Here is a 16,047-nt window from a genome sequence, read left to right as displayed (position 1 = left end):
TTATAAAAGCTTATAGTCCTCAATCATTACATCTAAATTTAGTAGTTGTACTTACAGTTTTTAACATTAATAAGGTAAACGATTGACTGCTGTTATTAAACTAGTTCACAACTACTATTTTAGTCTATCGATTCCTAAATTAAGGTTGTTTATGTATTAAAGCAACCATCATCCACTTAGATTACACTTAAGGAGGTTGTAAACATCACTAATACTGGAGTAGTCCATAATCTTACATCGAACATACGTAAATATGAAAATAATCGGTCATGTACTGTATACCACCATAAGCGCAGGGAGAATATTTGTATTTATATTAGCAAAAGCTAAAATGCATATTTATGGCAAGATACGAATATTCTATCCACCGCAAAAACTCTGTATTACCCTTTGAATTTAAACGGACACATTCACTTTCTATCTAGTAATATTGTCACCGATTATAACTAGTGAAGGGCATTTAATATAATGGCATAAAGGTAAAGTAATGTACCATGGGGTTGAATTAATTATGCTTTTGTCCTATAAATCAAACCAGAGAGATTATTAGTCATTGAAATTCATGCTTAAGAGATCTTCTGTATGGTTTATTGCTTAATTCTTGTATCCAATACTGGCTAATATTGTTCTAAGATAGTTGGTATGACAATTATATGGAAGAATCATGACTGTAATGTCTAATATTTCTTTTCTTAATAGAAATCATCAATCAAAATGACTCAAGATATCGAATTGCAAATTATTCTTGATAAAGAACATGCAGAATATTCACCTGGTGAAGTAATAGAAGGTTCTATTAGAGTTCAATTGAGAAATACGATGAATGCTAGAGCTATTCGTCTTCGTTTTCGCGGAACTGCATGTACTCAAGTTTCAGATGGTGTTCAATCTCGAATATCAGTTAGAAGCAAGCCCTATATCTATAAAGAAGTGCAAGTCTACTTAGATACGACAATTTCCATTTGGGGTGAAGGTATTACTACTATTAAGAAAGGAATGCAGAGATGTAATTTCATCAATAAGTTAATTTTACAGCGTTCGATAGAAAAATTAGGAACTAAATAGTAATATTTTAAAATACTTTGCAAATTTTATACAAGTGAATTCTCAAGTTACTATATAGCTATATTTAATGAGTCTATTAAGAATAACATAAATTTACTTCGTTTAAAGCTAGTATCCCTGCGGGTCTGATTATAAATATTCGTTATTATTGCGCCTATCGAATATAATATTTATTTCTGTTCTCCTGCATAGAAGATAGCCAACCTCGAATCAGTAATTTAACACTACCAGAAGGCTCAAATGAATTCAAGTTTAGCTATCAATTACCAACCGATATTGCACTTCCAAGTTCACTTGAAGGTGGTAAAGATTGCTATATCCGCTATAATATGGTTGCAATTTTAGAAAATCCTCCCAATGATGATCATCAGCAGGAATTGGCTTTTCAGGTTACCCAGCAGGTTGATATTGGCCCAACATTACTAGTAAGTATCCATAGAAGATGAATAGGCAACTCCGACATCACATTATATCCTACTGTGTGATCCACATATGTTATACACTGTATACGTATGTTTTAATATTTCTGACTCTTGCGTGTATATTGATATTTAATTCAATCACGAAAAGGAAATATATTATACCTATGGATGATATCATCAACAGTGCCTATAACGATATCGGAAATGTTAAACACAGTCTCGCTAAATCATCCCAAAATTAACGTTTATAATTCTTTTTACTTAATAAGCAATCACCATCTCCACTTCAAAATGATATATCATTCTGCTGTTTCTGCTTTCGACCTGGACTCGTTAAGCTAAATGCAAGTATTGATCGGAGCGGTTATCGCCCAGGGGAGTCTATTTCACTAGATATTAAATGCCAAAATTTGTCCAATCGAACCATTCCATGTCTCCGAGTAAGATTTATCGGCTGTCTGGCTGTAGCAGCAGAAGGTAAAACTTTCAGTTTAATCTAAAATTGATTGTTGATATCTTAGCAAATTTATAAAAGCCACCAGCTAGAAATAAATTCTATATTTTTGAATTGATAGGCCATACCAAGACTATACGCACAATTATACAGGAGTTATATACAAAAAATGAAATTTCTCCCTGTCAGACTTATGAAAGCAGTAATCAGACTATTCCTATTCCGAGTACTCCTCCTACTAGTCAATCACTTGCATTAAATGTTAATGTAACCTATATATTTCAGGTAGAGAACTGATATCAATAAAGAAGCTTAATCTTTTGCTACAAGATTTAATAAATTATTATTTATGAATCTTTTAGGTAGCTGCTATTATTCCATTCTCTAAGGATCTACACGTCGATTTTCCTATCGTTATTGGGAGTAAATCTACTAATATGGAGAGTAGTAATATAGAAACTACCAATGAATCCAGAAAAGAAGGTAAGATATTTTTTTTAATTTCGTTTTAATTTTATTTATTTATTCGTGAAATGGTGTATAATTCATAGCGATGAAATCATTTATTAATTCTTTCTATTTACTATTCCATTTTTAGAAGCCATTGCTGCAATGGCACAGATTGCTTTAGTCGATTCTACTGCTGATGAATCCCTTGATATTGAAGACGATACCAGATGTCTGATAAATTCATAGCAAATAAGCTAATCCGAAGAACCTTTTAAGTAGTATCTAATCTGCCTATTCGTAAATGATTTGTAATGTACTCTTTTAACATTTATTATAGAATTAACGCTTACACGATATTGAATTCATACTTATTGTAGAGGAAGAATATTACGATTGGTAAATTTTACGGAACAATGCTTCTCATTTTTAATTGTAAATCAATAAATTACTCCTACTATTTTACTGTATACCACTTAATTTTACGCTTATAGCACGTATTAATGCTAGCCAATCAAGATTTTAATTTTTATAATATTTACAAGTTCACGTTTTTAAATTTTCCACTACTGCTGTTTTGTCTACAATCCTTTGTGGTTACATTCTGCATTTGAATATGAAATATTTATAAATTAAACATATACAGATTTCGCCTATCGATCGTTAGATTCCTGTGGATGTTTGTTCCCCTTGAAAGAGTAGTATTATATCATACAATGACATTAGGCATTTACTTACCATTCCTTTACTTTTGCGGCATCTAACGTCGTAAATAATATCTAGTCATTACCTCCTACCCACTACAATTAATCCAAATGTAATATACCTAAGATGGAGAAGCAATGCCATCTCTGCCTTGTTAACTAACGATAGTATCATTTATAATCGGTCTTGTAATTTGCCTAAAAGATACCTGGACAATTTAAGCTGATTGGAATTTCTAGTTCTATCTAGAAAGTACCTGTATGTTAAAGCATGGATAAGTTGTAACAATCTGTTAGTTATTACTAATAAATTAAAGTTCTTCTCGTGATGATTTTTCAAGTTCAGTAACGTAGCGTTCACGGATACTTGTATCCTGCGGTTGCATTTTAATAAAATTTCAGTTTACAACGGCGATTACTAAACGCTTCTTAAGTCATAAGCTAACACCACCAGTGTAACGATATTATCTGGTTGTGATTACTTTGTAACAGCAAGACTTAAATCAGTAATAATAGATTTTATCGTCACCAGCAGAAATATCAAGTAGATCATAGGAAAGCAACTTTTCGATCCTTTTATTAGACTTTAATTTGCATTAATATAGGCAGGGAGGTAATACGCAATTTATTAATAGATACCACGCATCTTTTTTTGGTAGTAAATACGAATACTCCCCAATTGCTGACTAGCACACAGTAAATATCCTATGTGGTGAGAAATTTATATAGAAATACCTTGAAACCTCTGATATTAATATAAATGTAATAATCTACAGATCTGAAGTAATATATGCAGGTATTCTAAACAAGATTACTTACAAAGATCATGAGTAGCTGATTAATTATTGATTTCAAATTATAAAAGTTAATTATCAAATCAATAAGTAAATATTAGACCATTCTATACATAATAATCTAGTATTCAATATCTGTCTGTATTGCGAAATAAAAATTTTGCGTTTAAACAAGATTGCACTGGTGCCAAGTATTTCAAATAAAAGATCATATATGCTTTGCTTTCATTTTTGATCTTGTGTTACCATCATGATTACTAAGAGAAAATTTTATAAAGGGATCTCACCCAGCAGTTAGCAATAAATTTTAATAATGTTTGATATCAGATATGAATAGAATTATCGCCGTCTTTGCGCGGCATATACAAAAAATCAGGGTAATAGTGGTCTTATTATAATTAATAATGTCACGAACAAAAAGTTTACAAGCAATCATTAAGCAAATATAAATCTGTCCAATTAAATTAACACTAAATAAAATTTGTCACATATTTGCGTTGAAATTTGTACTTAGAACTTATTACTACTGCAGATATCTTTATACAAGTAAAGATAACTTTGTATTATCCTAATTCTGGCATTATTCCTGTTGAGGTGCAACAGCCTAAGGGCAGAAAAACGTATCGATAAAGCTTTCAAATTATATAGTGCACTATAATATATCATCATGCAACTGACCGTTCGAAAATCTTCCAACGCTTTATATTTTGACAAAGCAACCTCTAGCTCAGGCATTGTATGATACTTTCGACTTCCCTATGATTTACGTAAAATGTTCATAGAAGGATAAAGTACTCGAAAATTGCATACCTAGGTGTAAAACAACTACACTTACCTTATAGTATTTACGGAATGCCCAATACTTTTCTAAACCATAGAGATTGCCTACAGACCCGAAATACACACACATGTGGAAAATAATTTAATCATCATTATAAACTAATTATATTTCGGTAATTTTGCATAGAAATTGACTATATTATTGTTATTATAGTACCAGAATTATAATCTTGAAGTGTTTCTTTTTGAAAATCTTGCATAAGATCGCTACGAAATTTCTTTTCAAGGCCATAGCTGTAAAATCGGAAAAGACATTCGATGCCATATCTATTCGAATGAAATAAAAGCAACAATTAAATCGGGTTATAAATTCAGATATCCAAATGTTAACCAAAACCAAAATTTCGATTTAGATCGATATTCTCGTAAATAAAATAGTATTTAGAGATAATTTAAATACCTATAACTAGCTTTGCTGTCCTCGACTGCATACTGTTTGAATTCTTCGTACATATTTCTAGGGGAATAATTAGGTTACGATTTTATTTAATTTCACAATACTGGGATAGGTTTAATAGAAGGATTATTAATAGTATGGTAATAAACCTATTGAAATGTGATCGCAAAAAGAAAGACCAAAATCTGAATAGCGTATTCATTTCCTGAGACTGACCAATTCCGAGTTTCTGTCGCTCTGTTTAGTTTATAATGAACGCACGAATACGAATGATAAAAAGTTATGCTGAGCTGCCAAGATTTCCTTGCATGGAATATGCAATTGCAAATGTCAATATGAATATACTACTTACCTTTAAGACACTTCACTCTAAACTTTGAATAAGCTAACTTAGTAAAGCCGCTATCTTTAAGCATTTCGTGTGAAGGATGCTGAAATTTAGGAATTGATCGTGGTGTACCATATGAGCTTGAATAACTACTCTCACCAGCTACTAGTTCGTTTGTGGCATCGCTCATTCTAGCGAGAATACATTTACGATTGGTAAAATTTAAATAAATAATTGTATTACGGGAAATAATTATATAGTACGGAAAATGTTGTTATGAATATTTAATATTTACTCTGAACTTTTAGAACCATAGGATTCAGCTCCCATCACCCAGCCAACATGGCTTTCAACTGGAGGATTGCGACTGTATTTCGTTTTCTGTTTGTTTGTTGCCTATCGATATTGTTGGTATATATTTAGCAGCTACTTTAACGATTACGAGTTGAGTAATGAAAATATTATTATTACAGCAAAACTTATCATTTACTACCTTCTTCGCCATCGATTGCGATTTATTCGGTAACGGGTAAAACCTTGCCTCTACTTTATCGTATGACTTATTCGTTCTCTGTTTGTCTCCACTTGCACCTTTACCGATGACTATAGCATCGGTCTTTTTATTACCTTTGGAAGCTGCTCGTTGTCTCTTCTCTTGACTTTTACCTTCACTTTTGCTGCTATCTTTGCTATCCTGATCTTTATCAACATAAAACGAAGGAAAATCTTCCTGGACGTTAGGTTTTCGATAGGAATCACTATTATGTAATTGACTTTCAAATTCTTTAGATGAAATTACATCTACTTTTTTGAAGCAGCTTGAAACTTCATTCTAAATTAGACATAGGAGCAATTAGCCATAAAAACATATAGTAAATGCATACATACTAGCAGTTCCGTAATCAACTCTGATAAACTGATGTTAAAAGTACCTTGTAACCTGCACCTATCTGCAAGTCCTAATTAAATTTCAAAGGGCAATTATTAGACGTTGTAAATGAAGATTTGCACCTTAAGGAAACGAAAGGAACATTGAAAGCAGAAAAGAATAGCTACTAACTTGTTCGTAATAATATAACCCTTCATTGATAATTTCAGCATGCTGTTCCGTCATTTTATTTCTAGAAGTAAAGACACCAGTTCGATCACCACTAGGGTGCTTCTTACTTATATATGGCGTCTGCGTAATTATTATGATTTTCTGCACATCACCATCATCAAATTCTTCATCTGAGTCGTCAGACCTATAAGGAAGATTGTGCAGTTCATTGGATTTAATTGAACAAATAAATATTACAATACAGCACTTTAAATATACCACGATAGCAAGATACAATGAAAAAAAGCATAAGCAGATAGTACCACTCAGAAAATGTTTTCTTTCTCCCACCAAACTGTAGCTCCTCTTCCAAGTCAAATTCTAATTCTCTATCATAGTTGCTACCTTGATAGGTTTGACTTGTGAATTTTTCACCATATTTCTTTATTATAAATATACATAAATTTTAATTTTTGCAAGGAATTGAAAATTATAAAGACTCCTACTAAGTACAGTATTATCAATAGGACATGATCAAAAACCTTGCTTGGCTTCGTATTTTGCCACTTTTTTCTTCTTACTTCTTGCCATTTTTCTGTATGCACTGAGCTTCCTATAGAATATTACAGAATAATATCGATAGACAGCAATGAATTAAAATTTTATTCCTGTCGACTTTGACGCATACCATGGGAAATGTTTAACATTATTATGACTAATTACATTTATACAAGTGTACTTGTAAACAAATTTTAAAATCAGATACAATCAAAGTGGCGTCGCAATATAGAATAGGATTAACGAGAATATACCAATCAAACTTATTATAAATTTGGTAAAATAATATATGAAATAGTCCCATCAGTAAAACTTAGACAAAGTGGTTTAATTACCATAATTTGATTTCTGTACGGAAGCTGTAGTAGATACACTCTCCTCTGTTAGATTTTAGATACATAACGGGTATAATATAACGTGCAAACGAATAATTAATAATAGCCAATACGGTTACATACTGTGCCATTGAATAACTAATTAACAAGCCACATGTTATATTTATACATGTATCAGACGGAAAGACAGTGAAACTTTGCTGGTAGCAATTGTATTACTCATATACGTAGCTTGCTTGTCATACCTTGCGTTCTAGTTGTTTTCGTTTTTTCTTCATGAGTGTCTAGCAGATATAACGTATTCAATGAAAGAGTTACCAACAATCATCAAATGTTGATAAATTTATCAAAAAGCACATTGATGCAACAGGTCATACTATGCTGACTTCATAAGCAAGTAGCCGCACTGTTTTATTAGAAAAGCTACAAGTGTATATTGTTAATTAGGGCCTATAACATAAACAACGAAGACTATAATTACCTTTCACAGTTTTAAAAGTATCAGCCTTTTCCGATTCATTATCGGCAGTAAGGTCAGGGTCTACAAAGAAATTGGAAGAATCGTAAATACAAGAAAAAATTTTGAAATATTTATGATCACTAAAGGCTCAAATCCAATATGGGAAAATTTAATTATAAAATTTTATCTGGATACTCATGCCATATAATCCCATTTGGTTAAATATCAATGCAACCTTACTAAATTGCTTTGAATCAAATTTGAAATCATGCTATAATCTATTGTTTTCTTAACTGCTTCGTACTGATATACTAAAGTATTTGAAGGTTGACCTCTAGATTTCATTTAGCAAGTTAGATTCCTTGACAGACCATAGTACTTAGGATTGATAGCAAGTCACCATATAATTAACACATTGTTGTAGCTACAGAAAAAATTCGGTTCTACCTTTCTGATTTTTCTCCGCTTCAGGTAATGGCGGATTCGTTTGAGCGACCTGAGGCATACTACTACCTGAAATTAAGTACGTATAAATCGCTCAATCATACTTTAGCAGCTATCACTGTCTGATTTTTTTCGCCAAAAGGTTTCTAACTTAATAACAAATAATTTAGCTATGTATCTCGTATATCTATCTATACATTGGAATAAATAAATGGTAAGCTGCAAATACACATCTATGCGTGTATATGTACACTGTACATTACCCTTATTAAAACTACAGTATCGTACTTAGCCTAATTAAAAATTGTATAGTATCGAAAGAAGACAAAGCAGACGTATTAAAGTATTAATACAATTGCTTAGATTAGCTCCAGAAGAGTAATCTGACCTTCAAAATTAGCTCCACTTTCACCCTTTGATTTTCTCGTAACATTAGACTGACTCTCCTCTGTAATGAATTTAAATAGTAACTGTTAATCATCTTCTATCCTGAACTAGTTCCGGGACTTATCATTTTAATAATATACTTAACCAGCGTAAACTAAGCATCTAGTAATAATGACATGCAAATACAACAAGATACAGAATAACCACAAAGATAAAACAAGCAACTGATGGTTAAGAAGCAAAAGCTTTTAATTGATGAGTGGTCATGCTAAATGTATGCAGATTACTCGTAAATATATATATATATATATATATATATTTATATATGTATGATATATTTTATGTTTGTATACAGGAGCAACAACAAGTGTGAACCACTAACAATCTACCTTGTAATAAATCATCGCTTAACTAAATCGTTATCAACTACCGTAGTAACAAAATAAGCAAAAACAATACCATAACTAAATCAATCTACTCGTAACTGTGAGCTATATTTTAAGGTTACAATAGTAGCAAATTGATATCATTACTGCGCTGTGATAATATACATGATACATTTCATGATCAGTTATTAATAATTATTTAGTAAGGTTGATACCCTTAACTTAAAAATGAAAAATCGATCAACGGATATACTGCACGATATCATAGTAAACTTAAAACATCTTTCTGATTAAATGGGCTTAGCAGATAAGTATTAGTACACCAATTTGTTTTAATATTTAGTAGCAAAAGAAGTACTGTATTACAGCACTATACCGTATTAGTTCTTCATTATGATCACAGTTAATTTTCTACTAATGTCAGCAGCATACAACTTAGATTAAGCACTGACATATTAACTACACATTTAAAGATTAGCGAAACTTATTGGGATGAGCTTTGCTAAAATACGGAATATAATTATAATAATAATAAGTATTGGCTACTTACTAGTTAGGGATGCCTGTAGGAACTTAGTAATATACAATGTTGGATATTACCGTGCAAATACCCACTTGCACGAGTTAAAGAACAAAACTAGCAAGCTACTTTAATTACATGACGTCTATTTGTCAGCCTTATTATCAACAGCGTAGGTATTACTAAAGGTTAGACGTTGGTAAATTTTTGCTAAAACGCAAACTTTGACAATGCACGCCAAACTGGTAGACATTTAAGTCATTCCATGAATTATCCAACAATGACAAAGTATCAACGCTTACCATAACGTAATAGAGTTACTGTTGAAAACGGTAAAACTACCGATACACATTGATGTGATAACTCATTCATTACATATATTTTTTTGTGAAGTATATATAAATTACAAACAAAAAGGCAAACACGTTATATGGCATACAACAGATTATATCATAAAAAATACTATGGCACTTGACAATTTATTTCTTTAGGTTGAAGTCAAGTGTTGTACTGTATCTTATTCAATCATTGCATTGGTCAATGGCGTTTGGTACCATATATTTTAAAATAAATGTTTCTTCTAAAGTCGGTCAGTTTAACCTATCGCAAAGGTATTATCTTGTGAAGCTATCGATTTCTTGATCGATAGTACCAACAAATTTAAGTACAGCTAATTACTGAACTTCTTTTCAAAATAAAAGATTCTTTATAATTTCACTTGATTCCCGTGTAAATTCAAGACTATATACAGTACCACGGCGTTTACACTTCAAACTACTCAATTTGTTTGCGTCGTATCATTGTAAATTATTCATAATTTTTATGATAATACTTTCAAGAGATTTTATACTCGTTCTTGCGAATTAGTATCAATATAATGGCGACGAAAGTTCAGTATGACAAATCGACGTTTTTCTTATTTTTTCGCAGGGTTATATTACTGTGCAATACCTTGCACTTGTTCTTGACGAGGAGTAGTATTTTCCCATAACGGCCGATTAGCTTCCGGTATCGCACCTTCCGGTTGCATTGGCCACTTTTTCGGGTCAATTCGACACCGTAGTTGATCACCTATTACTTCCACGACTTCGCTGTCACTTACGGCCTAAGCAAAATGAAAAGGTAGCAGAGATAAGATTGAGATTATCTACAGTAAAATCGCTGTGAATACACTATACACTACTGTATTACGGTAAATAGTATGAAATTAATTGATTATAAATCAAGTAAAGTTAAAAAAATATTTGCCGAGTCAACAGAACAACGTTAAGTACGCATTATATTCATATCCTTACATTGACAATAGCGTTGACATCTTTCGTTAATTTTTGCATTCTGTAAAATACAGCAATTGTTTTTGCAGGGATGAAACCATCTGCATTCATTTGACGGCGCAAGTAAAAATCTTTTAAAAGATTTTCTTGGCTAAAGTAGTATTCACTACAAATGAAATAAAAACAAGTCAAATGGAGATCTAGATAATTATAATTATTACGAACTTACTATAAAATCGAATATATCAGTATACCAAAACTAACGTTATAAATATCTTTATGAAGTGTTACGCATTCAAGTGATACCATTAGGTAATAAGAATAATAATTTAATCCATGCTTTTTTAATTTCAATTAAATATCTACATATGGCGGCAATACAGTATTCTATTACACACTAATAATAATGTCTTCATCACACTCCTGTACTTTGCCAAATAACGTACCAAAATTTACTAAATTCTATATACCACAAAGATAGTACTATATAAATTCATGCTACATTGTATTATTAATAAGATGACCAATGGGATCTTACATTTGTTTTCGAATAGCATCCTTTAAAGCCATTTGATCCGATTGTATTACAGGTTGATATAGAGATGGATTATAAAGAGCAGCTTGTTGATTATAAAACGTTTGCTGATAAATGTTATAATTAGGATAAATTGTTCCCATAGCTGCTGCAGTAGCCGCCATAGTTTGCGGTTGAGGCATCATATTATTGACTGTGGGATACATGTAAGGAGGCTGATGTTGCCTTGGATATCCTTGATGATTATTTTCAACTAATGATAAAAAAGTGTTCATTTACATATTATGAAATCGAAAGCCGATAGTGAGTCAATTTACACATTTAATTAATACTCACCTCTATTATTGCCACCACGATTTCTATTTTTATTATTTCCACGGGCTCGAGTTCCCCTATTACGATTATTACTATTCCTATGATGGTGATTACCACCATGACCAGATACACCATGATTTGAATGTCTGCCATGGCCTCTTGGATGACTTCCAAACTGTCTGTCATCATGTTCATTTGTTCTCTGATGATGGAGTACAGGATCAATCTCCAGAGGGACCCACTTTTTGGCTGATGGGGTATCAAACAATACAGTTAACGCAACAATTACTACAACTGTAATTGATGAATATTTGACTAATGCATCTAGTGGCTAAAAAATAGTCATTAATCTAAGATTTACATGTCTACCGTAAGTACTACTGTAGAATATTATATCTGTTGTAAGAAATGGGCAATATTATCAATAGAAATTGTCATCCAATGAACAACATCAATCCCACAAGGTAGGCATTTAATGCTTAAGAACTATACACTTACTCTTCTTTTTCCCAACTTTCTGGCTGCTTTCTTCAGCTGTTGGTGATGCTTGTATTGGGTTTTCTTCTTGTTGATCTTTTGTAATTTTAACGGATGCAGTTGCGTTATCTCCAGCATTAGCAGGAATATTATTTGGTATCTGGATATTACGAAATGAATAATTTTTCATTAGTCTTGCAAAATTTCCACGAGACTTTAGATACGCTGTAAAGTGCATTCTATCATACATTATTTCAGAAAAATGATGATAAAGCATGACAAGTCAAGATATCGTACAAGATTTTACAGGGGTTAACATTTAAAACTTTCAGAAGCTACTTTCAAACCCGTCTGATGGTAATTATAATCATTCGGTTAAAGTCATAAGGTAAAAACTAAATCGATCCTGTTAAAAATGATCTTTCAATTATATTATTATCCAATATCAATCTCAACGGAAAGGTGCCAAGCTCCGACCAAGATCAACACCTTATTGCATGATTAACAATTTTATAGTTGATTATTATTGTTATTATTACGTCAACCGATAGGTTATTATGACATGAATACATCCGATGAATTTTGTCCTTGGCATCGATACCACTACCTAATTCATAAAAAACGAAAGCGATCATAGAACGCAAACTGTTGGCAAATAGTGGAAGAGATGTTGCAACCATTACAGAAATGTACCAATGCCATGTATTCCATATGATAAGACGATAAGTTGAGAAACGACATCGATTTATCACTGTATTGACTCAAGACCAGGAAGTGATAGGAATGGGAATCGAATACGTAAGAGTCGGTAACGAGGAAGTACAACATACTCTACTCGACTCCATCTATTTTCCATGCCCTTCTCGCCTTCCAGTATTCTATTCTAATCACGTGCTTTCAACGGGGGCGTAAGCAAATAAAACGACAGAACTACTAGTGGAAAGCCATTATTTTTTGCATCACTCCTTCACTATCCGATATAACGTCTGGCAATGTAAACACAGCAGCGTATCAAGAGAAAAGTTGTATTTCTGAATAAGCGATGTCGTACTTTTATCGGTTCTATCGTTACTTTGAGTGACAACCATTTCTACGAGTTCCTTATTGTTCAAAGTTGTCCGTCAAAGAGTTAGCGAACTGTTCCGGCTAGCAGACAGTCCTATACTGGAAGTTAATGTCAAGGATTTATTCCTTTTCCATCTACGATACCACAATATTCACTGTAGCATTAATGCTGCATCATTTAGGCATTTTAGTACGAGTTGATGAAGTCTTGTGCCTTTTCCACGAGAACTTTTTGCTTTACAGGCGTTTGCCCAAGCCTACATGGATTGATTGCCTTTAGTATGAAAAAAATGGGACTGCCCTGTACGGTATACAGTACAATGGAAAGTGTGGAACATAGCACGCGTGGAATTTTCAGACATGCTGTACCAAACCGGCTGGCTAGTCCAGTGGCAGTTACAGTACCATGCCCGCTAGAATAATTGTATGTACTGTAAGGTGCAAATGAGCAATGACATGCGTTGTCGACTCCTTTAGCTCTCATACAGAACTAGTGTATCAGGGTACCCGTACAAGGGTGCATCCAATTCAACATGATCAACCCACTTTTTTGGTAGTACCGTAGCTTGGGAGACTGTAATCTACAGTACTGTACTGTAGATTGGGACCGGACCACATGAGTACTGTTTGCATGACAGAGAGAGGAGTGGTCTCATGCCTATACAGACTACGTACGATCTCGATCTTGTATGCGCATAGTAACATACTGTATAATGTACTATGCATGAATGAAAAAATGATGAAACATAGTTACCAGTAAAAAAAAAATGGCCATTTCATGACTCAATAATGAATAAATTCGCTCCAATAGAGAGCAATCATTCGCTCGAGCTAACCTGATTAGGACCTTGGGTTGCTGCTGTTTCACTTGGAGTCGGCCAATTTTCTACATCAACTAAATTAGCCTGTTTAAAAACAAAATGATAACATAAGTTACTGTGTACTGTCAGAAAGAATACTCCCGCGAGATACCACAATCGTATGATCCATTCTGCCGTATTTATAATCATTGTAAGAAATAGTACTAAATCAATGCTAAAAACACTTTCACTGGTAATCAAACTAAAAAAAGCATATCCAACTAGGTAATAAAGTTAGTGCTATAATAGAACTAAATCCAAAGATGCCACCGTTATCAAGGACACAAGAGACAGAATGTAAGAATGAAATGAATCAATCGAGTGCACGACTACTGTACCACACTATACAGTACTCAACCTATAGAATGCATTCAAATCTTCAACGAATAAAGCCAAGGAAATCCGATGCAATTACATACCTTTGACGGTTTCTGTTGCCGACTAGTCTCTTTAACGCTAGGACCATTACTAGCTATTGGAGTAGTATTGGCTGAGCTACGCTTTTCAGTATCTAAAATCAATCGTAGAAATTGGAAGATTGAATTTTTGAAGCTATCTATTTCATTACCAAATGATTACGGGGAAATAGCCATGCACTTTCAATGACTACAGATACGCAGCGTAGACTACTGCATTAACGTTCACTGAGTAATAAATCAAATACAGTACCTTGAGATGATAAGAATATAGCAAATGTGTATTATTAACGTGATCGAAGATCATGCATTACTGTACGCTGACTTAATCGATAGAAACTATAAATAAAAGGAATGAGGATGCCAAAATGGATTCTATAACATCATTGATGCAGACTGAATTTACTTGTTCAACTGAGGTCACACAGAATCCAATAAAACTTGATATCATGTAATAGCCTACACAAAGACATTGTCAACTTACGTCCAACTTCATTTGTTGGAGACGGCTTTTGCCATGGATTTTTACCAGAATTCTCGCTATCCGAGGCTGCCTTCTTTGGTAAACGTTTTCCTTCATCATGTTCGCCTTCTGGAGTTACAGTTTCATTTGGCTTGCTAACTCCATCGTTCTCTTTGGAGTTCTTCGACTCCTTGTCAACCAATTTGATTTCATCTACCTTATTGGCCAGTTCCGCTTCCATATTCGAGTACTACCACACTTGTAGCTTGCAAGGTAATCAGTGATCGCTGAACTTTTGACAATGGCGTGAAATGAATATTTCACAAGTCCGGCAGGAACCAAGAGTTAGGGGATATTTTGTGCTAGACTAAGCAAAGTCTAAACTAATAATCCCTCTTCTGCCCAATTAGGGGACACCGCAAAGCAACTATAGATCGCACAGTAGCTAACTGGAGAAGCTTTGGTGAAGTTCAATTGAAACTTGTCTAAACGACAGATTTTGATCACCGATAAGACGACCCTTTTCTTGAGTATTCTTTGTGTTAATCTTGAAAAGGTCAGTATAACTATTGGATAATGAGATACCAGATACGTTATTGCAATCTGATATTTGTGTAAAACTCCACTGTTGAAGCTTCAAGGCGAAAAGATACGAAGACACTTTCAATAGGTCAGTCAATGGCGTGGCGATTCAACGTCACTGGTGAATGAAAAATTTTTTCCGGTCAAATGACTGCTTTGCTTTAAAACCACGAGGATAGAGATTCTATTGATACTATCGTATACGTGAGGTTGTCGACTACAGTACCGATGGTCGCTAGTCCGAAGCTCAGAAAATTCAAAGTCAATGCTTGTAGGCCAAATTGAATTTTCTTAGCTACCGATTGAAGACATTAACCAACTGTCAGCTAGGCAAATATCACGCTAAATGCGCTATCCAACTCTTCAGCCAAGAAGAAACACCAAATAGAAGCAAATGACTGATTTCCAGTGCAACAAGTGACGCGTTTGGATGACTTCACTCGTAGCACATGGGCTCGTTCCTTTTCAACCGGTGACGAA

General features: G+C 33.3%; 3 protein-coding genes across 3 annotated transcripts; 1 reads left to right on the top strand and 2 right to left on the bottom strand.

Annotated features, from left to right (window-relative positions):
- Positions 1-714: 714 nt before the first annotated feature.
- Positions 715-2,637, top strand: TRIADDRAFT_56649 (uncharacterized protein; the record flags this gene model as incomplete). The annotated part of the gene is made up of 6 exons (XM_002112941.1): positions 715-973; positions 1,258-1,490; positions 1,757-1,964; positions 2,063-2,226; positions 2,304-2,424; positions 2,540-2,637. 6 exons carry the CDS (start codon positions 715-717, stop codon positions 2,635-2,637), a joined length of 1,083 nt encoding a protein of 360 aa, XP_002112977.1.
- A 1,829-nt stretch (positions 2,638-4,466) lies between these two features.
- Positions 4,467-5,641, bottom strand: TRIADDRAFT_56648 (uncharacterized protein; the record flags this gene model as incomplete). The annotated part of the gene is made up of 7 exons (XM_002112494.1): positions 4,467-4,490; positions 4,565-4,642; positions 4,722-4,771; positions 4,884-4,993; positions 5,127-5,183; positions 5,273-5,360; positions 5,476-5,641. 7 exons carry the CDS (start codon positions 5,639-5,641, stop codon positions 4,467-4,469), a joined length of 573 nt encoding a protein of 190 aa, XP_002112530.1.
- A 101-nt stretch (positions 5,642-5,742) lies between these two features.
- TRIADDRAFT_56647 (uncharacterized protein) lies at positions 5,743-15,226 on the bottom strand (the record flags this gene model as incomplete). Its single annotated transcript, XM_002112493.1, has 18 exons — positions 5,743-5,847; positions 5,945-6,283; positions 6,384-6,410; positions 6,512-6,695; positions 6,814-6,932; positions 7,033-7,103; positions 7,629-7,667; positions 7,865-7,924; positions 8,291-8,356; positions 8,676-8,735; positions 10,532-10,685; positions 10,876-11,020; positions 11,393-11,642; positions 11,726-11,953; positions 12,203-12,341; positions 14,083-14,151; positions 14,526-14,617; positions 15,007-15,226. The coding sequence occupies 18 exons, from the start codon at positions 15,224-15,226 to the stop codon at positions 5,743-5,745; spliced, it is 2,367 nt and encodes a 788-aa protein (XP_002112529.1).
- Positions 15,227-16,047: the final 821 nt, after the last annotated feature.

This window comes from Trichoplax adhaerens, genomic scaffold (genome assembly GCF_000150275.1).
Source record: "Trichoplax adhaerens TRIADscaffold_5 genomic scaffold, whole genome shotgun sequence".
In the NCBI taxonomy this organism is placed as follows: domain Eukaryota; kingdom Metazoa; phylum Placozoa; class Uniplacotomia; order Trichoplacea; family Trichoplacidae; genus Trichoplax; species Trichoplax adhaerens.
Note: the sequence above shows the minus strand (reverse complement) of the source record. Positions and strands in the feature narration are given on the sequence as shown.